This window comes from Terrapene carolina, unplaced genomic scaffold (assembly GCF_002925995.2).
Source record: "Terrapene carolina triunguis isolate 2854851 unplaced genomic scaffold, T_m_triunguis-2.0 Scaffold113, whole genome shotgun sequence".
Lineage (NCBI taxonomy): Eukaryota > Metazoa > Chordata > Testudines > Emydidae > Terrapene > Terrapene triunguis.
In genome coordinates, this window is record NW_020664464.1 from 25,720,294 (window position 1) to 25,744,742 (window position 24,449).

The 24,449-nt window shown below is 40.1% G+C and overlaps 1 protein-coding gene across 1 annotated transcript; it reads right to left on the reverse strand.

Moving 5' to 3' along the window:
• Window positions 1-8,412: 8,412 nt before the first annotated feature.
• Window positions 8,413-23,620, reverse strand: NFIL3 (nuclear factor, interleukin 3 regulated). The gene is made up of 2 exons (XM_024214986.2): window positions 23,336-23,620; window positions 8,413-10,314 (listed from the first exon to the last, which is right to left on the reverse strand). The coding sequence occupies exon 2, from the start codon at window positions 10,115-10,117 to the stop codon at window positions 8,732-8,734; it is 1,386 nt and encodes a 461-aa protein (XP_024070754.2). The 5' UTR covers window positions 10,118-10,314; window positions 23,336-23,620; the 3' UTR covers window positions 8,413-8,731.
• Window positions 23,621-24,449: the final 829 nt, after the last annotated feature.

A 24,449-nucleotide genomic window follows, 5' to 3' on the forward strand; every position in this document is an offset into this window, starting at 1 on the left:
CTCGCTGCAATTCTACCACAGAGTGATGATAGGGTTCCATTTCTGGAGTCGGTGCAGAGCAAGGTGCCAGGGTATCCCTTGTGTGGCATTTGTGCTGGCATCCTCTGCACTGCTGAGCTGAGCCGAGTCCAGATGCAGCAAGACTGCCTTCTCCCCTATGCCCTTACCTGTCCCCTGCCTGCCCCCTCCCCCACTCATAATTCCCCTTTCTGCACCCACCACAGCACACCTTCTGCTCAGGACTACCCCTTACAACCCTGTCTATCTTTTGCCCCTGGCCCTACCCCTGACTCCACACAGCCTTCTGCATTCATCCAACACCCCCTGCTCCATTCTTGCTACCCATGTATAATACCACTTCTGCCTTTCTTAATCCTGCCCCTGCCCCTGCCCCCCATCTCTGTAGCCTCTTCCATTCTGACTCCCCTCAACCCCACAAACCCCCCTTCTCCCCAGTGTGGAGCTCCTCGAAAGAGCAGGGCTGGGTCTTTGCCCCTTTCATCTCCCAGGTCCCCTGTTCTCTGCCCTCTTTAACATTTGTAGGTCCCATGGTCCTTGACCCCTCCCAACCCTCTTCTGCTCCCAGCTCCTCCAATCACTGACCCCAAGCTCCCTCAGTCTCCAACCCCCACTTCCCCTGGTTCCCTTGATCCTCAACCCCCCTGGTTTCTGACCCTCTTTCCTGTCTCTCTCCCCAGACCATCCACAGAGGAGTGGGCAGGACTAGATACAGAAGGACTGAGCTGATCTCTGTTGAGAAGGTGGCCAGGCTGCCAGGCAGTACTTCCTTCCTTCCGGGATTAAGATGTTTCTCCAGAGCTGGGCATTGGAGCCTGGGATCCACCAGGGAAGCACCAAGCCATGCAGCAGCACCTACTGTGGTCAGGGGACCAACCCCGCAATGAAGCCGCAGCACCAGAGCCCTGATTACTCCTGGCAACCTCCCCCTCTCTCTGCAGTCCATCCTCTCATGGCACCCTGGCTCCCCATTACCCTGGGGGGGTGGCATCTGCTGCTGCTGCTCTTCCTGCACCGCCTTACACTGCTGCTGGCCATGCAGGTGGAGGCCCCAGGCAAGGGCATTTGAATCCAGGGGGCAGTGACATCCCAGCGGATCCCTGAGCTAGTCAAAGAGCTCAACCACATGCTGGCTCAGTTTCTACATTCACACAGGCTAAGATTTAGCTTTCTGTGTGGCTACCCCCTGCTGTATCTTCCAGACTTTCTACCAACTTACTTCCCTCTCACCCTCTGTACATCAGAAATTACCTGCTAGTTTACATACACTTACGTGTCATTTAACCTTTCATTTCCAGGTGGCTTCAGTTTCTGTGGAGTTCAGCCCAACTCTTCCAAACAGCAAGATGCTCACCATTCACCGTGCTGCCAACTGGCTGGAGGAGCACTCCAGAGTGCTGGCTTATCTCCTGTGTGAGTACAGCAGAGATAATGATTTTGGGAAAAGCACCCAAAATATCCACTTATATGAAACCATCTTGAAGAGTGGGCATCAACCATACTGGTGTGCAGTTCAGGGAGTGCATCAAGCACCTAAAGACCTTCTACCACAAGGCTTAGGATGGCAACAGCAGGTTTGGCAACTTCCCATCTACACGCCCCTTCTACAATGAGTTTGACCAAGTGCTTACCACTGCCCCAAGACTATAGCCTGCTGTTCTCCATGACATAGTTCTGAACACAGTCACATATTCAAACCAGTTAGAGAAGGGACAGCAACAGCACAGTAGGAGACCAAGCCAGAGCAGGGGCTGGTGTCCCAGGAACAGGCTGCAGAGATGGAAGCCCAGAATCAATCCACACATCCAGATGGGCTAGTGGGTGTCATATGTGTAAGCCACTGTAATGATCACCTCACAAACCTCCACCACCACAGCACCAACAGTTGACTTGCCAACACCAAATTGGAAAGCCTTGGATCTGTAGCCATCTGGGGTAGTCAGCTTCCAGAGGCACTTGCAACTCACTCTTGGACAGGTATGGACTCCCTCATTTGTCATCAGTGTCCTGGCACTGGATGATCAGGCAAACTCCTCACACAGCTCCATAAAGGTACTTCCTCATGAGGAAGCTCTGGAGCCACTGCTGGCCATCCCAGGTCTGCCTGTCTATATGGTTCCACCATGCTGTGCTAGTTGTCCTGTACCAGAGGTGCCAGGCTATCTATGGGGAAGCCTCAGTGATTGCTGCAAACCTCATGGCTTTCCAGGCTGCCATGTATGAAACCACTCTGAAACTCAGAGTCCCAATGCCACCTTCTGCAGTTCAGAAAAAAATGCTGAAATGTCATCCAGAATCTCACAAAAGGTCTACATAAACACTTCATCCAACACTGACAGATCCGTGGTCCCCTGTCTGGAAGGGAAGCAAGGAGAATGCAGAGACAGCTGTGCCTCAGCTAAGTCTGATCTTCCACAACACACCATGAACCAATTTCTTGAGCAGCTCAAGCTCGTGAGGTGCTAAAGAACCCTGGGATAAACACCCAGAAACATATGTCAACTAGTGTCAATCATATGTAACTGCAGCACTGGTGCGTACAAGGATACATAGGCACGGGCATGTTCGATTCTCCAGTGTAGACCTTTGGAGGCAGGCTTGGATAGCATGTGCCCATCAATGTGCATAAGCCAGGACACTGGTGAACACTGTAGACATACCCTGTGTGTCTACTAGATGGCCAGTTGATGTCCTCATTAACACTGAAGTTGCTTAAGGATTCCCCCTGATTAGCCCCATTTATCTTTAGTCCCTTAACCAGGGCCGTAGTCTGCCTGTTCCTTTAGTGGAGTGCAGTGAAGGAAGGGAAGGGTGCAAGAGGCCTTTACGTCTCTTGCATGACCTATATAAAATCCTGGCAGAATTGCAGCCCTTGTGTGCAGAGCATCACACAGATTTCTCCATCTGTACTCTCATGGAGGTGCATAGTGCCCCAAGGGGAGTGGTGAGGAGGAGGCAGTACCATCCTTTCATACTAGTGTGTGGAGTGAGACCGGCATGCAGGTGGCAGCTGGCTGAATCATAAATGATGTAGTAGCAAAACAGGAAAGCCTTGGATCTGAATCTTACCCTCTGCAGGTATTCCACACCTTGGAGCTCAAAGACAAAAATATCTGCAGGTATTCCATACCTTGGAGCTCAAAGACAAAAATCTCTCTTTCCTTGGCATGGAGGAAAGGTGGCTCCACACGACCTTGTACTCTGAGCTATAGCTCATGTTTTACTCAGTCCTTTTACAGCTTCCAGTGAAGAAATAATAATAGCAAGCCTGCTTCTCCTCTCACTTACATGATTGTAAATGATGTGTAGCTCTAGTGAAATCAATTTAGTTACTCTGTTGTAAATTTGGTATCAGAGAAGACTTAGCTCTAGCATTTCTGAGGATCTATGGGAGTTTGCCTGAGTAAGGAATGAGTCAACAATGAGGACCAGATTCTGCTATTCTTATTCAGAATGATAAAATTGCTTATTCCACACATGAATAGTTCCATTGAGTAAGGATAGCAGAATCTGGCACTGAGTAAGGAACCCAGGGTTTGGCCTAGTATTTTTATCTTTGGACTTGGCATTCTATACTGGAACACGTGTTATTTACTCTTTGGCAATTCATCCTGAAAGTTGTTTTGTTGTATTCATGTGGTTACCAAGTTTATGTTGTGCAATAAACTGTAAACGTATTTTTAAAACAATATGGTGTTAATAAAAGCCATACTTTAACAGGGTTCTCTGTAGATGTTCTACTCAGTTCATTGGGTGTTTCCTGTTTTCAAATGCATATTCACTTATCAGCAAGTAGAAATGATTTGTAGCATTTTGAATTTTAATGCACTTTCAGCAATGGTCACTAGGAAAAATACCTTATAAGGCTAAGGTACAATTGTAAGTTTATATTCAGGATAAGTTCAATGGAAGATGCATGCTGTGTTTTTAAGAACACCTGTGGACTCACTTATTTTCACAGAAGACAAGTAAGAGGGCACATGATACAGACTTAAAATAATAAATGGTATAGAGAAGATACATCAGGCATTCCCCATTAATTCAAGAACAAGGGGATGTTCAATTACACTGAAAGGCAACAAGTTTAGAACCAATAAAAGAAACGACATGTTTACACAATATAGAATTAACCGCTGGAACTCCTAACCCTCATTGAGGCCAAAAGTTTATGAGGATTCAGAAAAGGATTAGATATGTATATGGGTAATGAGTCCAGCTACAGTTACTTTAGAAAGAGAGAGATAGAGATGTTTCTGGGCATCAGTCAACCATTAACTGATGGGTTTAAGAAGACTCTTATCCTCTGCAGGTATTCCACAACTATCCTCTACAAGCATCTGGTACTGACAACTATCAGAGACTGGACTAGATTGTCTCCTCTGGTGTGGCATTTCTAAGTTCCAATGTAAAATAAGGATTCTTCTGTTGATAATACTATTGTTTCTAGTTTTCAAATGTGAATTTTCTTAAATTTTCTTATTTTAAAGCATACAAATAATTTTCTGTGGTATTTTCAGTTACTCTATATCAGTTTATGTCAATTCAACCAAAATAAGGATTTGCAGCTTCTAGGATGCAAATATTTTCCACTGGATTTGATAGTGTATAAGAGCACACATGCTGTGTTCTGTTTCCAAACTTAGCCCCTCTCCTCCCCCACATAAACCCTCAATTATCCACCTTTTTTTTTTTTTAAAGATTTCTCTTGGCCATACAAAAACCCTTATCTTTCTTTTTATGTCACGCAGTATATCCTGATAGACTAACAGTGTAAGTCTTCACATGACCACACCCCTCAATAAGAGGTTTCAGTAGGTCTGTATATTTATACTGTAGTTTGTTTTATGTTTATGTCCTGTTTAACTCATTATTACTGCAACTGTGTATATTTCCACTTATGAATTTCAAATACCACTGTACATCAATGAATCCTATTTTTTCAGTGGTCATGTTCAGTTGTGACTCAAAAGCTTAACAGCTTGAATTCCATTGTTGTCAGGACCTTAGGATACAAAACTGTAATTGTCGTGTATTGCTACACAAATTTCTAATATTACCTGGCTGAGCTATTTGCCTAGAAATAAAAGTTGGCCATGGACAGCTATATTCATTCTTGTTTTTTTAAATGAGTCAGTTTTTGGAAAGTACTATCTGCACATTTGAACAATCCATTTATTCCTTAAAAACCCTGTCCTCAAAGTGACCTTCTTTCCCTTTATCTGAGCAGGGATCCATCTTCAGCATACATTAATATTGCTCTTTGAGTTGATCACAGAGGTCACTAGAGAGCACTCTCCCTTCCCCACCCTTCTTACTCTGTCATGAGTGTAAGACCAAGCTCAAAACCAAACTCAGGGCTTGTCTACTCACAGGATTGCACTGTTTCAACTAATGGCGTGATTTTAAGTTGATATAGTTAAACCGGTGCAAAAGACTGCGTGGGACACTCTTATTTCCATTTGAACCAAGATTATTCAGTTTAGTTTAAGTTGATTTGGAACTTAAGCCAAACCCAAATAAGCCACTCAAACTGAAATAAGGGTATCCATACAAGGATTTGCACTGCTTTAGTTGAAGTGTGTTTATGCACAAACAAGGCCTCAGAACCCCAACATGGGGATTAATGGACCAGCCATTGCAACTCTTTTAATGTAGGTCAGATTTTCTCCTGTGCCAGGAAACACTCAGCGCAGGAAAGGGGATGTGGGGGGATTAGGGCTGTCAGGGACCATATGCCAGCTGCAAATTGCTGTATGGGACTGGAGTTCCACTCCGCCCTTCTCCTGTCCAAGTTAACCTCCTCCCTCCCCTGACATGCTCCTGTGGGGGGGGGGAGGGAAGTTGGTGTAGAAGTCAGCTATGCTTTATATCAGTTGAGAGTTCTCAGCTGGCCAGTTTTGGCCAGATTCTGGTGCAAAAGGGACAGAATTACGGTTGAGAACCTGGCTCTGTATGTGCAACCTCCTCCCTGCCTCTTATAATGTAATTTTATGTGAGATGCACTACATTACTCACATGAAAAAAAAAATCTGTCATCACCTTCAGAGCTGATGAGATAACGCCTATAGACCAGGCTCGTATAATGCACTAATATTTATAGTGATTTTAGCAAACAACATATTATTTCTTTTAAAAGAAGCAAAAAGCTAAGATGCATGGGAGAATACATATAACACAAGATCCTGTTTCTAAGCCGGGTGCTATGGCTGATTTCCAGTGAGACTCCCCAACAATCATTGCTATCAAACAGTAGTTGCACAAAATAGAAACATACAAAATAGTGTAAAAATATAACCATCTAGAAAGGAGGGCAGTATTTATCCATTACAACAGACAACTATAAGTAACAAGAGCTAAAATAACCAAACAGAGGAACAGCTAAAGATGTAGGTCAGCTTACACATATGTCATTACTCATCGTTTTAAATCATCCCATTGAACACATTTTATTACACAAAGAGATAAATAATATCTAAAATATTTAAAGAATTCTGTGGTTTCTTACAGATGTTTTTCAAGCAAACAGCTAGTAGCAATCATCTTCTAGTGTTTCCAATCCTACTCATTCACTTGCAGTTCCCTTAGTTTTATGTGATAATCCTGGACTCATTTTCAGAAATGTTCAAGCGTGTTCCTTCTATTACTTGCCAAATGTACACAAATCCTAACTATAGTGTCTATTGCATTATTAGGACATGAAATAAGAGCAATGGGTGATTTAAGAGAATGGTATACTTCTGTTAGCAGCTCTGAACATTATGGTTGCAGTTCAGCAATTAACAGGCTTTGTGAATGCAAAGAAATGTGGAAAATCACCAGTTGCTTCTATAACAAGGCCCACACATAGAACACAACCATGGTTCATCAGCCACAGAAAAGACAAGGTGTGACATCCTGGCTCCACTGAAGTCAGTGGGAGTTTTGCCATTGACTTTAGTGGGCACAGGATTTCACCCAGGTTCCACAGCTATAGAAAGTTGCTTCAGATGTTCCTCTTCACCCAACATTCCCCCCACCTCCAACTAATTTAAATCTGCCTATCATTCTTAGTGAAGTATGAAATTAATATCACTGACTCCAGTTTTTTAAAATCAATGCTGACAAAGTAGGGCTCACTATGGATCATGGCAATTAATCGTGATTTTCTCCAGGAAACCATAAGGTGTTTATTAATATTTTTTTTTAAATGATGGCAAATTGTCTAGAAAAAGAACCCTGCCAAACACAGATACTATTTTAAAAATGATTTAATATTTTAAAATGTGAGAATTTGGCCAGCCAAAGTGATAGGAGTATGATTTAGCAGGAAGTCTTCATGCCCTAATGGCTCCTCACAAAGAGAAAATACCCACTCTAGCCCAGCCAAACACAGCGTGAAACACTTGTTGCCTGTGCAAAGATCAAGGGGAGCTGAACTGCACAGAAGATTTGAGTCTCTGTATTTTGTCTTCTTTACACTTAAAACTCTTGATGCAACATCCAGGGACATTTGTTGTCAGCTCACTAAAGCAGATGAGAAAATTTCAACAGAATGTTTTTTGACAAAAAATGGAAATTACATTTGTTTTAGAACTTCCCCCCCTCTTTTTCATCCAGATCTAGAGCTTCTGGGGATCTCGTATAAACCTTATTTCATTCCTATAACTGTTCTGGGCCTTGGTATGTGAACCCAGGTGTCAGCTGGGACCCTGCAACTTCACTGGTGATACCATAGTCTGCTTTGTAAGGGTTTTTAACCTGCGGATGTCCCTAGCCAAGCCACAATTCTCCACCATATTGCTATGGAGAGAACTACTACATCCAGGAGATGCAGTCCTTTTGCATGGCCTGTCTGTAGATAGCCTACCCCACACCTACACAGTGGAAATTATGCAGATCCACTGTATTTCAGGCCTGGAACACTGATTAAGGGCAGAGGGGCTGCAGCAGGATTTACCTATTACTCCAGCTTCATGATTCTGCAAATTACGAAGATCCACAATCTTAATTTTATAAGGAGAATCAAGCTATACAAGATAAATGTCTCAGTATCTGTCTCAATAAGCGGCACTGAAAGCCAGATATGCTTTCATTTGAGACAGTAGTAGAAAAATTTCCTTAATATTATTATTTTGGTATATCTACTGTAATAAGTAAGGTAAGAAAGCTTGATCTTCATATTTACATCTCTTTTAATACATCAAGCCAGTTTCTATTCTCTTATAAAAGGGCCGTAAGAAAAAAATGTGACCGAGGATTTTTTCCAAGCATGTATGTCATAAATTTCAATTTGGTTTATTTAGGCTGTAAAACTCAAGTATATGGGTGAACTGAAATACATTTTGGAAGACTTCTTATTTGATAATTAACAAAATATTTACATGTTTATAGAAATCAATTGACCTGGAGTAGATGTTCTGTGTTTGTCACCAATATTTTATTGTAACTGGTAACTTGCACACTTTATAATAGAACAACAACAACAAGAAAAAGAAAAGGTTCACTATATACAGCCCCCATACAGGCTACTTGACTATACACAAGGCATAGTGATCATAACACAACCTAGTCTTCATAATAATTTGTGCACAAAAAGACACCATCAATCAGACATTATATGAACATTACAGTGAAATGACATCACAAGTCCAGTGAAAATTCAGCATAATACAAAACATATTGATCTACTGCAAATGACATCCTTTAAAACAATAAGCCTTTATTCAGTAGTAACTTAACCAGAGTCTGAAGCAGAGATTTGTTGTGTAGTTATAAGTCTTTTAAGTGAAGCAACCTCTGCAGATAAGTTTGCTATGCCCTGCTTCAAATACAAGTTCTCTGACTCAGATACTTTGTAGACATTGTCTTTAATTTCAACAACTCCAGTTTTGCAACCACTCTGAATTTTTACATTGAGTTCCTTTGGGTGCCAATGTTCTGGTTTGAGAGACCAGTCTTGGATATTAGTCACTTGAACAGAGAAAGGAGTGTGAGAAGAATGTACCAATGTTTGTGCATTGTGCTTTTCAATCTCGAAGTGTCTTTTAGATGTCATGTCAACTGGTGATGATAGTTTCTGTGTGGCATCATAGTCATTATCCATTGCTTCCACTTTGACTTGCATGGCTTTGGCCTTAATTCGAAGCTTGTGAGGCAGTGCAGAAGAGTTCACCTCTGGAACTTTAACTGTTGCGTGAACATTTTTAAGTTCAACTGGGGAATGAATTGGACCTTTAGGGACCTGCTGCTCATCTTCTCCATCAGATGACTTTCCTATGACCACATCATCAGCTTCTGAAGTTCTTGGAGAATTACTGGAGGACCTATTAACTTGCAGCAGAGGAGGGGAATGTGAGTACCCATTAAAGGTATTTACTATGTAGTTTGGAAACATGGATGCTGCATAGGAGCCTCTATCATCTCTTGACTCTCTTGCATAGTTCTCCAATTCCATAGGCTCCTGCTTTATAACTTGAAACTTATTTTCAGGACTTCTGCAATTGTTCTGTATAGGACTTGCTTGAATATGCTCTACTGAGGATACTTCAGATACATCAGATAAAGAGCTTTGTGGAGAGTGTTTGATGACAGAAATACAACTACTGCCCACCATAGATGGTTCATGTTCATCCACAAATGAGTTAATATTTGATTTGGAAGTTTGATAGTCCTGGAAATACACAGCTGTTGAATTACTGAGCTTCTGTATCTCTTGGGCATATGCTGCAGAGCTAATTAAACCGAACTTTAGCTTCAATGAAAGCAGCTCAGCCTTTAACGTGGCATTCTCCTCTCCTAATGCAATTAGTTTGTTCTCTAAGACAAGGTCATTCAGTCGTCGTTTTTCACGAGATCTTTTGGCAGCTTCGTTATTTTTTCGTCTTTTTTCCCAATACATAGCATCTTTCTTTTCATCTGGAATGAATTCCCGCTTTCTCCGACATGATGAAGATTTGTTTTTTCCACTATTTCCTTCATTAAGTATTATGTCTTCATTTGTAGCCAAGTCTTCAGACACTTCTGGTAAAGTAGAATTAAGTACCATGATTTTGTCCACATTGCTACTTGTGTCAACAGGTGCCTGTTCCTTTTTAATGGTCTGCATTTTTCTCAGCTGCATCAGAAACAATTTTTAGTAGATCTATGATGAGTAACAGAGTGAGCTGTTTTTCCAGTGCTTCTCAAACCATAACTACCTAATACATACAGTACTTTTAAATCCATATGCATTATTCCTTTTGTTTCATATTATCAAACAGAAGAATGTTCAGATCCAATTTACTTCTTGAGAGATGTAATGGGAACCTTCTAAGTAACCTGTAATAAATAAAAAGCACCAATTATTATTCAGTTATTGCTGATTTTCTGCTTTAAAATGCTACTTTCAAAATACATAATTTAGAATAATGATTGATTGATTCATAAACCTACAAGACTACAAAAGAAGCTCAACACTTACAATGATCCAGTTCACTTTATGTAACCAGCTAGCAGCTTTTCTCCCTCCCCCATGCAATTAAAAAAATTAAAAATAATGGTTCCTGTTTTTAAAACAAGTAAAGTATGATCCAAAGAAAAGCAGTAAAAATAACATTTGTTTTTGATTCGACAATAATGTTGTCATAGAACTTTCCATTACATCGTTGACCAACTTAAGCCTCTACACTAACAGATGACTAGACATGTTGATTAGCAGCACTGGAAAATATCTTATCCCTCCATATAAAGATATCTCTTCCAAAAGCAGCTGTGGCGTGTGACTTAGAAATGTTATATATTTGGGTCCATTACAGATTAAAAATAACCCAGGCTGATTTAAAGAAGTTAGAATACTTTTTTCATTGCCTTAAAATAATGACAGAACCACATTTCAGCTACACAGCACGTAAAAATAATTAACTTTTAAAACATATATTATTTTTACATTTAGTATAGAGATCACATGACATTTAAGAACCCCTTTTGCCTGGTCATATCAATATAATTTAGTTTAAGCACAAGTTATATAAGTCTGACAAATATGTCACTCTTTTTCAAAAATCAACGATGAAGAAAAATATTATATTACATCAGGTTGATCTCTCATATCTAAAAGAAAAAACTATTGAGTAATTAGTGAAATTACATTAGGATAACAACATTTACTAACATCATTCTCATTTGAAAAATGTTTTTACTATACCACAGAACAATTTAGCAACATTTAAGGATGCATAACTGCAGCAAAACACTGCACAAATTAGAATAGAAGTTTAAATCTGAAATGGGATCATCAACTAAAGAAAACTAGCTTAACCTTTAACTCCAGACATTTTGTCATTAAAATTTGCCTTAGCATTTAAGCTGGCATTTTGTATTATTTAATTCATATCAATACAAAAATACTTTGTTCTCATGACAAAATTTCTTTTTGTTCCTAGACATAGTTTCCCTCCATACCAAATTTTCCATGGTTAATCATGTTCCCGATAAAATAAATTTAGCAGGACAACTGCTTTTACACGACTGACTATCCACATAGCAATGACTCTGTATGCTGCCTGTATATTTAAAAAAATAAATATATCAGTGACTTTAGCTTAATGTCACTACTTATTGGGCATGTGTTTACAATGACTAATGAAACTAATTTTAACTTTATCAGCTGGGAAAGTTACAAAAGAATAAATGAGTTGTATACTGCCTGTTTCTCTTGTCTTTTCCAGAAGGCAAAGTGGAGTGAGTGATGTAATAACAATTAATCAGGGATCATAAAGACTTGGGTTTCAAGCTGGGTTCTGTTTCATCAAACCATGCCAACTCCTCTGTCATGAAAAATTAACACATTTAATAGAACAGCTAAGCAGACTTTTCTAAAATCCATGGTTAATTACTGGCTTATAACTATTTATCTTTGGTAATGCAACCTTAATGGGACATGAAGTCAAGAGCTAACCACTCCATAGACAACATTAACTATTTACAGCAACAGCAGCACCACAAATTACTGTGCTTGCAAAACAGAAATGTAACTAATATACAAATAACTACACAATTAGACCTGATCTAAAGCCCATGGTGAAGTATTAAGTTAAACATGCTTTGCATCAGGCCTTTAAAGAAAGAAGATCTTCACCACATATCCCCACAACTTCATATAAAATCCACTATAGTTTGTTTTCCTGAAGTACCATTACAGCAATACTGGTTATTACAATGCTGTATTTTAGCATTAGTATAGCTGAATGCAGTATAATACTGTTAAAATTCACTGCTGAACATATTAATTTTAATGTACATTTATTTAAATGAGTCAGAACACTTGCAATACAGGTGAATGTGTAAATGCATCACCATGTTGTGCTACAGTAACAAAAAATATAATCAATCTGGTCAACTGGAAATTGAAGTCATTTCCAGAATGTTCATCCTTTGACTTATGTCATGTAAAATACAATGCACAGGTTATATTTACATTATTTTGTAGCACTGGAATTACTGGATCAAAAGAATACTGACCAGTAACTATCTTGGTACATTATGTACACTGGCAATCATATTTATTCAAGTCATTAAATAATTTTTGGCTTTCCAATGAGGAAATGTATCCACTTTCTAAAGTACATAATGTGAAACAGTACACCTTTTCTATCAAATATCAATGAAAACATATCTTTACCAGAAGTTATGTATTTATTCTTTAAGACTCTGATCCAATTCTTACTGAAGTCAGTGGGATACACAGTGGGCCTTCAGTGGGAGTTGGATCAGACCCGAATGACACAGAGATTTGAGTAAAATATAAAATGTAGTAGATAACTGAAATCAAAATCAGATACTAGATATTGATACTCCTTGAAGAGGGGATACTTATATACATACAGGCTTATATCCTATACATTTATGTGCTGTGCTGTACAGGTTGGAACGTCAAGGTCTTTTTAAAGTTATTAGTCATTGAAAATAAATACTCAACAGCGATAGAGATTTGATGATAATTAGTTAGTTGTACATATTTTTTAAATATTTACATTATTTGGAACTTTCAAGCTACATACAAGCCAGCTTAAGTAGCAACATGATCTTATTACAATTATTCTCATCTTCCATCCCCCTTTCTTTCCTAGTGTGGTATTTTGTCTTTCAATTAGATTGTGTTTCAAGGCAAGGACCATGTCTTTGTATGTTTTTGTACAGCATTCAGCATGAGACCCCAGTCCATCCTGAATGAAGCTTTTGGGCACTACCATTATACATATAATTAGGAACAATAATAATAAAATAATACTAATAGTAATAAAAATAATAATAGACAGATAATTGGTAGGATCAGAATTATTACAAACCAATCCAAACACCAAATACTCAAAATTCAGTTATTTACCACCAATCTTCTCTCAGTCACTGGGAGTTTTGAGTATGCAGTGATTCCAAATTCATATGTAGTTTCCCAGGGCAATATTCAGGCCTAAGGTTGCACTTAAGCAAAAAAATACAACCAGGATGAGCTGTAATATTTTGATTACTGCAGAGTTCATGAGCCACAGAACTTCTGCAGATTGGGCATTCCAAGGAGGCATGGTCTGCTTGTTTCAGCAAACATATCTCCTGTTTTAGCCACGCTTCATCTTGTGCATATTATTGGTGCCCTTAACACGAATAACCTGAATGAGGGAGGGATTGTACACGAGACCATGGCTCATCTAAATATGTGTTCAAAACAACAGTGCTTTGCGAGCAACATTCATATGCGCTCCCTTGCCTGTATCCATGTGAGAAGTGCATAAGGTCTAAATTTGGCCGATGATTTTTATGTCAACCTTATATAATTGCCACTTATGTCAAAAGCTTTGACATTATGCTTTTGGTAAATCATTAAAGCACCAGCAAACTATTAGCTCTATCAGTGTCTTCCTTGAACATTTGTATCATCTTAATGAAAACTGCAGTTATACAAACAGAGAACTAAAACCCCTTGTCTGTTAATGGTTTTCCTTGTGGATCAGCTCAATACAGAGTCTGTAAACAAATTAAATTCCATCTGATGATAATGGCAAAATGCCTTCAATAAAAACAGCCATTTCACTTCAATTGTATTTTATAATTCCACTGGAAAACATGAGTATTTACACATAAACTAATGAACTGTAATGATTCCTCTGACTACATTTCAAATTCCAATATTTTCCCTTATGATTAATTTTGCAATTACTTTATCACTCCCTCATAAAGTATTCTAAAACCAACATTTAATACTGCTGTACATTAGTCACTGCTGAAGGTTTTTATTTATTTAATTATTTATTGGGTTGGTTGACGTTAATGGCATTGAGTGCCAATTCAACAATGTAATAGCACTCAACCCTATTAACTTAATTACAGACCCAATCCTGCTCCACTGCAATTTTGCCATTGACTTCAATAGGAGCAGAGTCCGACCTCAGATTCAAGAGCTAATATGACTGTTCTCTAAAATTCATACTAATGAAACAAGAAATGATGTACACAGAAGTCATGAGATGTTAATTTATCCATGGATTTTAAAATATTGAAGCACGCAGATAGTCTCAAGATATTATAAAAAGGTCCCGATCATGCAGCTCTTACTCACATGTTCACATTATATACTTAAATGAGCAAAAGTGTTATAGGACTGGGTCATAATTTTGACTCTCTTTGTTCTTTCTAATGTAATCATGTAGGTCAATTGTGTGTTGGAATACGCACATGTGGTTCCCACATACACGTGTGTTTCTCAAGCCAAAATATGACCCATAATGTTTTATTGAACAAGATTTATGTTCCTTAGCAAAGAATGATTCTATATTTATCAAAAATAATTTGCATTATATCCATGGTTAAATTCTTCAAAAATGTTTTATGCAACTCTGTACAGTGGATTTGGGGGGCCTAAGGCAAAATTTGAAACAGAGCCTTCCCCCTCCCTCCCCCCTCCCCATCCTTCCAAAAAATTATCATGGAAACAAAAGAATTTAAGAAGAGGAGAGGGGATAGGGGTCAGAGAGGCCCCAGGCCCGTAGGATCACTGCCCTCCCTATGGAGATGGGAGGAGGGGCTCTGCCCTGTGTGAGACCAGGGGGCTGCTCCCAGTCCCACCTCTCCCTGAGTTCCAGCCCTACTACTCGTGGGAGTGGTATTCCCAATTCCACTCCCACGTCCAGGCTCTCGGCCTGGTGGGTGGCCTTGGGCCCAGTGTGATGATGCCAGTGGCGGTAATGGTGGGATGTGGGCCCCGCTGGGGCAGGCAAGTCACTCCCCGCACTATTGATGGCTGCCCCAAACCTGCGCCCCAGATCCAACACCTCTCACTCAAACTTGGCCCAGTTGCCCCTCCATCATTTTGGGGTGACTGGGAGAAACTCTCTCCTTCCCCCCATTCCTGCCTCTCTCCCCTCCCACGCAGCCCCTGGCAGCCCTGGTAATTATTTCTGTTCCCTTAACATTCTGGTGATGATTGCAGTGGACTAAATGAAATACAGTTTCAAGACCACTGCAAATATTCATTTCTAATATTTCTAAAGTGAGAACCATGTATTCTGTCACTGTGACTTCTCAGCACCCATTTAAATACTGTCAAGTATAATATAAACAATTTGCTAAACCAACCAACCAAGCAAGCAAACTAAATGTAAGTATATATATTTAGATTTCCAATTGTTGTTTTCAATGTTTTGCATAGTTATCATTAGATATGTTATCATTAGCATCCTGTCACAGGGCAATTTAACTAAAGTCTCTTCACGAACCAGAAACACTGGCATTCATAGGCACCCAACCCAACAACCATTTTGCACTCAACAATTCTAAAAAATTAAGAATATACTTAGTACTTTCCATCTTCAAAGCACTTTACAAATATTTGCTGACTATCTGACCCCAACACCTTGATAAGGTGAAGATGTATTATCATCCCCATTTTCCAGCTGGGGAAACTGAGGGTGCAATTTTGAAAGTAAGCATGCAGCCAAATACTACATCTAGACTAAGAGCTAGGGATGTGATTCTCCTGTTCATGCACCCATACTCATGCCAGCTCTCATAGAGGTAGCACACATATAAATAGCAGTGGTAGCACAGGTAATGGCAGCAGTGGCACGGCTGAGCCATGCTGAGTACGAATATGCCTGAACCTGGTGAATATGTACTTGACTCAGCTCAGCTATGCCTCCACTGCCGCCACCCATACTACACTGCTATTTATACTCATGCTAGCTCAGAGTTAGCCCGAGTATATGTACTCAAGCAGGGGGAATCACAGCCCTAGCTTGTAGCGTGGATGTAACCTAAATTAACAGGTGAGTCTGAGGAACCAAATCTTTTCCACAATTTGGAGCCTGTCTACAACTACTCCTTGCAGATTATAGGCAAATGCAGTGCCATGAATTTCTCCTGCTCTGGGGACAAATCTTCACCTTGTGTAAACTGTCATAATTCCATTGAAGTTAATTCAGTTATGACACACTGAAGTTAATGAAGCTATGACAATTTACCCCAGCTGAGGATCTGGCCCCTATGGTCTGAGCCAAACCCCACTGAAGGCATTCAAAATAATCCCATTTATTTTGAAGGGCCTTAGATCTGGCTCCACACAGGATCAATGGGAGTTTCGCCACTGGCTTGAGTGGATCCAGAATGCCAACCCTAATGCAGGTTTGTGGGTCAGCCAACCCATGCAGTTTAGATCAGACGAAGTTTAGCCTTTCTGGGACCACACTGGTGAACAGGATTACATGGTATGACTGAGTGGCTACTCAAGGTTACAGAGGAAACATGATAAAATTAGGATTAGAATTCTGATATTATCTACTATTTTTAATCCTGTGCACATAAGACACCTCTCTCAAACCAATGAGCATCTTAAGCGTTTAAAGACTGAAGGATCAATCCACAATTAAATTATAGACCAGTGTAATAGTCATTATGATGTTTAAACACAAGATGAAACATTTTGGATAAAACTTCTTTATTTTACTTTTTTTAAAGGTAATAAAAAGAGGAATCTACTTGATACACTTAATGTGAATGTAAGAGAATCATTAATTTATTAGATTCTCCACAGTCGCACAAATACAGTAAAGCTTATCAAGGCAATTGAAATATTATAGTACTTCCATATTGTCAAACTTGAAGCTGTACCCAGAAGGTTGAAGTCTTATGAAAGGCCTTCATTGTTAGGAAACACTTCTGTTACTGTTTATCTTAATAATTATAGATTAACTCATTAAAGTATAGTTTGCTTCTCAAAGGTTAATAACACAAATTATGCAAATAAAATTATCATCTGGAGAGAACTAAATGTGTGTTAAAAATAGCTGTTGCTCAAAAGATCAGTCAAGGTTAGTAGCCCACATTTGACCTATATTTTCTTCCGATTTGTTTGGAAAGCCTGTGTAATTCTCTATTGATTTTTTTTCATTATTTTTCCAAAACAAATGCTTCAGTGCTTTGTTTTAGAAAAATCTGTGTCATTAATTCAGAGTACTAAGGAGCAAACTTAATGACAAGCTGGTAGTGTAAAGGTGCACAGGAAGACACACTCAGGTAAAGAAACAAATGGCATTGTTATGGTTCTAATGGGTTATTATAAAAAATATTAAACTGAGCTAAAAATAATTCTTAAAGTTATGAAGAATATAACAGGAAGATTTTTTTCTATTTCACTAGCTGTTTCTTAATAAACATTTTAGATTATACAAGACCACTATTTTCATATTAAAAGGTTTCCACAAACAAAATCACAGCCTAGCTAATTTCAAACACTCAAAATATTCTTTTGTTTTGTTTTCCCCTCAATTAAAGGCCACAAGAAAAAAATACAAAAATGATTAAGGAATGTTGTTTCCATTATACCTAAAACAAATAACATTCTTATGTATTAATTGTATTGTATTCTCACCAATTCAAAATATGAGCCAGATCCTCAGCTGGTGTAAACTAGTGTTGTTCTATTGAAGGCAATGGTATTATGTCAATGTACATCAGCTGAGGATTTGGCCCTGTAGCTCTGACATAAGAAATGATGTGCAAAAATGTGAAACATCATGATGTAATAGACAATATGTGTAATAATTTCTAACACACACTACAAATGAAACAGAAATAGCAATATATGTAGGCCCCAATCCTGCAAGATGATCCACATGCATGGACCACTGTGTCCATACAAAGCCATGGACTTTGCTTGGGCTCCATGCAAATGTAGGGGTGGGTCCATTCCCACAGAGCCAGTTGCAGGACTGGGCCTACATTGAACTGCTTGTGATGCAAACTCCATGGGAGGTTGAGTTGGTCATTCAGTCAGGAACCCTCATCAACAAACTCAGCAACAGAACAGAAAACTGAGTCAAAGCTGTATGATAACCCTGCAAGATATGGTAACTAAAACAGGATACATGCAAAAAAAAAAAACAGAAAATATTCCAGCACAGAATGACAAGGAGTGAAAGCTTTAAAAGCACATTCCATTTAATCTTCTATTTACTACCACTGAGATGTGATTTCTTCCTAAACTTGTTAAAACAATGAAGAGTCTATGCTCTGATGAGTGTGGGCTTCCTTGACAAAACATATTATGAACAAACACAAAAAAGAAGAATCTAAGCATGTGTTAATAATAAACAATATATGCTAAAAAAAAATGAACTTAGTTTTATTATAACAGTATTTTTACTCCATAATCAAATTATATAATTTTCCTACAGACAGATCATTATCTCTGTTTTTATACTGTAAGTTCACTTCAGAGAAAACTAAAAAAAAGTTGTAAAAAAAGGTATTGCTTTCCAATCAAAAAGACAATCTCTTATGTAATATCAACGCTCAGAATTTACAAAGTCTTTCAGTATTCCTATGTTATGCTAATTTGGACAAGCACCAACTCAAGTGTAAGTTAGGAAGGAAAAAACACAGGATATCAAACAATATATTAATGCTAATAAATTTCAGGCACACTTTTTTAAAAATAGAGAAACAAAGGAGTTTTCAAAGGCATTGTTTCTATCACATTTTGAATCAAATTCAATGTCTTCATTTTTCAAGTTATTTTTGACAGTCAAGCTCACCCCACCACTATCAGTTTAAATTACAAATATTTCAATGAAAATGTTTAACTAAATGGGTTTTTAACTCTGAAAAATAGTTTAACATTTAAATCAATTGATATTTTGCTTGGGAAGGGACCGCAGGATATGGCCATATATTTGCATCTTTTTTTATTACATATCCTAAGCACATTTATATCTCATAACTGACTGTAATTATCATGGCAAGGTCACCTGGAAGAATCTATTAAGCTGATGACTCAGACACATTGCTTAACTGTGTGTAGTAAGACTCAAACAAAGGATTTTATTGTTCGAGTTATTGCATCATAGTGATGTTATAACTGCAGCTCACAAAAATATGGTAACAGGGTTGCTGTCTGGAAAAACAAACTGCATAAATGTTGTTTGCATAACCATTTGCAAAAGTAAGTCAGCTTAAAATGAGCAAAAGATGTCTTGAAAAAAAAAAGACAAGTGCTTGAACAAGTAGAACAGCGATTGATATATTTTGTTGACTATACACTCATGCTATAATCAGCAAAAGCAATATCGCGTGTTCCACAATTTTCAGCCAAAGTATGGCAAATACTGTTTCTTCATAGGCTAAGATAAGCTGTGGGGAGGTCGTGTAAGTTCATATTGCTTTTGGGAAGTCTGTAAACTTTTTGACACCTTTTAAATCATTTCCTTAGAAAATCAATTCCAACAGAAATGTGAAGCTCTGAGGGCAAATCCAGGAAGCTGGATATTTTGAACGCTAGTTAACAATTCTTTAGAGAATAAGACAAGTTAAAAATAGAAGATAACTAAAAATGGAAAGTGAAGACAGATAATTCTGAAAAATGTTAACACATTAACAGTCAAATAAAGATATCTATAATGTGACAATTTTTATAGTAGTTTTTGCTAGTGCCAATAATGTGAAGGAGCATTACTCAGTGTTCCTTGATTTTGCTGGTTTAAATCATGTCTTGGGACAAACCTGCAGACCTTATTCAGTGAAAATTCCTATTGAAGTCAATGTTTTGACTGAGGACAATAAGAATAATGCCCCTAGCATTATTTTAATGTAGGCTTTGTGTTGCATGAATTACTGAGTGGGGCAAGGTAAATTCAAAATAGATTGTATATACAGATAACTGGAGATAATATACTTGAATTTGATAATTCAAGCTGAAAGGATAAGGAATAATCACAGGATATTTTTTGAACATATTTATCAATAGCTCCAAATAGATACATTGTCACATTGTTTTGAGTCAAATTCAGCAAAAGGCATAAACCCACTTAAATAATATCAATTTGCATGGCTGTGACTGTTTCCACTCTGTAAAATGGGGATCTTAATACAGGATGCATTCGAATGTCTCACCTGCAGCACAAGGTGTTGTAAGAGTAAATTACTTAATAGTGTAGTGCTTGGAACAAGTGAAGTTCTAATTGTTATTACCAGGCTCAGGACTGCAAGTGTGTGTGTGTGTGTGTGGGGCGGGGGGCACAGTCCTGCCCTGTAGCGTGCTTGTCTCTAACGTCAAGAGAAGTAAAATTCTCTCTCTGTATAAAATTCAAAGACATGAGCAGGCGATTAAACTATGCGAGCCGCCCTAGAAAGCCCAATATTGTACGCGTGGCTGCCAAGCCTAGGCACAAAGGCAGCTGAAGCAGGGCGCTCTGGTTGGTGCAGGAGAGAACGTGGGAGCAGGCTGAATTGCTTAACATATTTCCATTCTCAACACAGAAGGAGAGACGCTTCCTTTCCCTCCCCCCTTCGGCTCCGTGTTAATGAACAGCGAGTACACACACTACGTGACTGGAGATGCATCCCTCCCACTGCCGTGCCTGTTCTTCTCTCGCTCGCTCCCTGTCAGTACAAAACAACCGAGTATTATTATCTTGCCTTATTTACTCCGCTTTCCTTAACACTCGTGCTCAGCCCAGGCTGCCCTCCCCAAGCACTCGCCTCCTCCCGCCCTCCCCGGGGCTCAGGGCTGCCTCCCATCCGCCCCCAGCTCCAGAACAAAGGAATGCGGAGCAGCAGCAGCGCCATCCGCCTCCCCAGTCACAATAACCAACGCCTAGTTCTGCGGCCCCTCCCTGTGCCCCCCCCCCCCCCCCAGCCCCGGGTAAGACAGCTACCCTGGGAAGGGGCTGCTGCTCTCCGCCAGGCAGTAGGAGGTCCTCCGACCTGCACCAGCACTCCCTCCCAATGGACTAAGCCCACGGCCCTTAAGCCTACACCCCCCCCCCCAAATACACATCCACCCGCCTACCTATGCACCAGCTACATTGACTCCACACGGGCCGCAGGGAATAATGTGCAACAACAATAAACACTGTAAACTGGGGGCCGTTGCTAAAACCAGGTTCGGTTCCTGGAAAGAGCTTGACCTTAATTATCTTACTTACTTAATTCATCTAAGAAAGGAGTCCAATCTTCTCAATAAGGGCACATGTAAAGACTTTGCATCCCCGGCTTCAGCCATTGAAACCAGTGGCAGTTCTGGCTCCACAAGGAATGCAGGATCGGGGCCATTAATTGTTTTTAACATATAAGGGAAATCTTATTTGCTCATTAAGCATCATCATCATTATTCTGTGTACATTTTATTGTGATCACAGGCAGAGGATAATCAAAAACTCGTTTCATATAAAATGTAATACTAACCTACATCAGCTTTTCTCATGTTACATTCTAAAACACCAATATTTAATGTGAATGGGATACCCTTTTACATCTTCACCCCCCCCCCCCCGAGTTTTACTTCGTCAGGGTTCATTACGATCATGAAGGGAGGTGACAGACTATCTTGCTTCTTCGGTGCTGTTGGCTTGATCTAAAATTTGTATCAATCTCTTTAATATTTTTTTTTAATTAAAGCCAATGCCTAGCAAAATGCTTAGTGTCTAGGAGAAATACCTTCCTAAAATGCAGCCTTATCAAAACGTGGGGTTAAAAACTCAGCCAAATGGCCTTGAACGTCTATTTGCCCAGCTCTGGAGAAAAGACCGAAATAGCACATGAAGCCACAATTGCTAAAATGTGATAGGGCTAAATATAGATTAACACAAATTTCATTATAAGGGTATATACCACATTCAGCAACCACGAGTTACCTCCCTACTTACCATTTGACTACTTTCCTTGTTAAACACACTTTTAAAAAAATCTGTTACAGTGACATTTTTTTAGCCTGAGATTGTCCTAGTTTCTTTGTATCGAGATTATAAAATCGCTTAATTAGGTCCCTCTTCCTACCCTGACTGCCAGCAAATTGTGTGGTTACATAATGCAACATTTCCAAGAACTATTAAATGATCAGTATTGCAGTGTCTGAAAAACAGTGAGCAAAGTGAGGGAAAAGGCACAGACAAATACAAACTAATATAATATAAGAGAACTGAATGCTACATGTACTCTTTTCCGTGTATAAAAACAAGATCCCTGAGCGCAAAGTGAAAATATAAACTCGCCGACAGTCACTGACAATCGGCATAAAAACTCCTTATTTGGCGTGAAATACACAAAAAATTGGTGCATTTAATGATCTCATTCTCTAAATCTGCACCAAAATTATCAAAAGTATTGCACACGCAACGCACACACATCACATCCAAATGCTTGCCAGTACACAGTGAACAGATTATGCAATGTGCGAAAGACCAAGACCCACAAACCTTCCCTCGGGCTTGTTACACAGAGGACAAAAAGGGTCTGAGGTATGTTTTTTTTTTAAATCTAAAATAGGTAAATATTTAAACAAGCATTTTCTAAATTCCTTCTCCTGTTTATTCCTTCAACGAACCTTCTTTTAGCAGGCAAAACCAGTATTTTTAATCAGCTATTTCCCCACTCCCCCAAATATACCCTTTCCCCACCCAGAGTGAGATGGATCAGCGTCAGATCAAACCTCCCTGGCGCTTTTCTCTATGAAAACATCAATTTTCCTCAAACAAGGAGACATATTATGCAACAACAACGTATCCAAAGCCAGCAAACAAGCAGCAGCAGCAGCTCCAAGTCTACGTGCTGTCGAGAGGGCGCTGCAATCAAAGCGGCCACCTTAAGGTGGCGAGTCCCAGTACTGACATGCTAGCAAAAGTTTTATATATATACATACACACACACACAAATACACGCACGCACACATACATATAGCGTACACGCGTCTATTTCCAGCTACATGGAGCCATCGAGAGAGATTTATACACACACCGATAAGTGTGTAAGACAAGGTAGGGGAGCACCACACCGAAAGATCCAGTGTAGACTACAAGCCATTACAATGTTACCATACCTTCATAATCGCCACTGGCAGAATGAAATAAGCTGTATCCTTCCAGCAAACCGCTGGCATTTGCCTCTGTTCTTCTCCCGATCGCTATGGGGAGCGGGACGAGAGAACTCGGTGTGAGTGGCTGTGAAGCCCCTTGCACCAGTCCTGGGAGTGGAGCAGCTTCTGTCTCAGCGAGGGAGCGAACGTGTCTGCTGGTGGTACCGCCGCCGCCGTTGGAGAGGGATCTGTGTTAGTAGGTCAGTCCTGTACACTCCTCACAACGCACAGTCCTCATGCCAGCCTTTGCTGTGACTGGCAGCGGCCCGCCCCCAATCAGAGCTCAGCGCTCTCGGGGTGCAGCCAATGGATGCCTCCCTTAAGGGAGTAATAGGGCAGGACCAGACTTGAATTGAACCCCCTTTCCTCCTCCCTTAACACTCCCCCCCCCGCCCTATGGGAGCTGTGTGTGGTACAGTAGATATATGCGCTGGGTATTGCATAACCAGCCGAGGGGGGGCACGGGGGGGCTGCTGACATTTACGTAATTACCCAAAGGAGAGCCAGAGGCCAGAGTTAAGGTGGAGACTTTCTCTGTGTTTCTCGCTTATTGACTCTGGAACACTTTCAGCCGCAATTTAGTTACCCTGTAGCTTTTACAGCGCTCCAGTGCAAACAGATGTTGTGGCGCAGGCGTGAAGGAGCACCGAAAAGAGGCGAAATATGCCCTGCTGGCTGTCTGCATTGGACAGCACAAATAAACACGCCGCCTGCTTGTCCTACCCCAGCAGCCCCGGGAGGAGCGGGGAGGGTGGCAGAAACTACACACACAAACACTGCAAGAAGCCTGCCAAACACGTAGGGAGCCCCGAGTCTCTTCCCTGCGACTGTAGGCTGTAGTCCTTGCAGTGGCAGCGAGGTGAAGAACTTTGAAGCCTTTGTAGGAAATGAAAGAGAAAGATGTGCAGGGGAGTGAGGCATGTGAGTAGGGGTAGAACTGGGGGGAAGGACAGTCTATGGATATGCAGTGTGGTAGTGCATGTTTGCAGTGTGAAGGTCCCTACTGTGTGTTTGTGGGGCTGTGGAGTGAGGGTGTGTAGTGAACAGGGGTGTGTGTCTAGAGTGTGCCGGAGAGCCT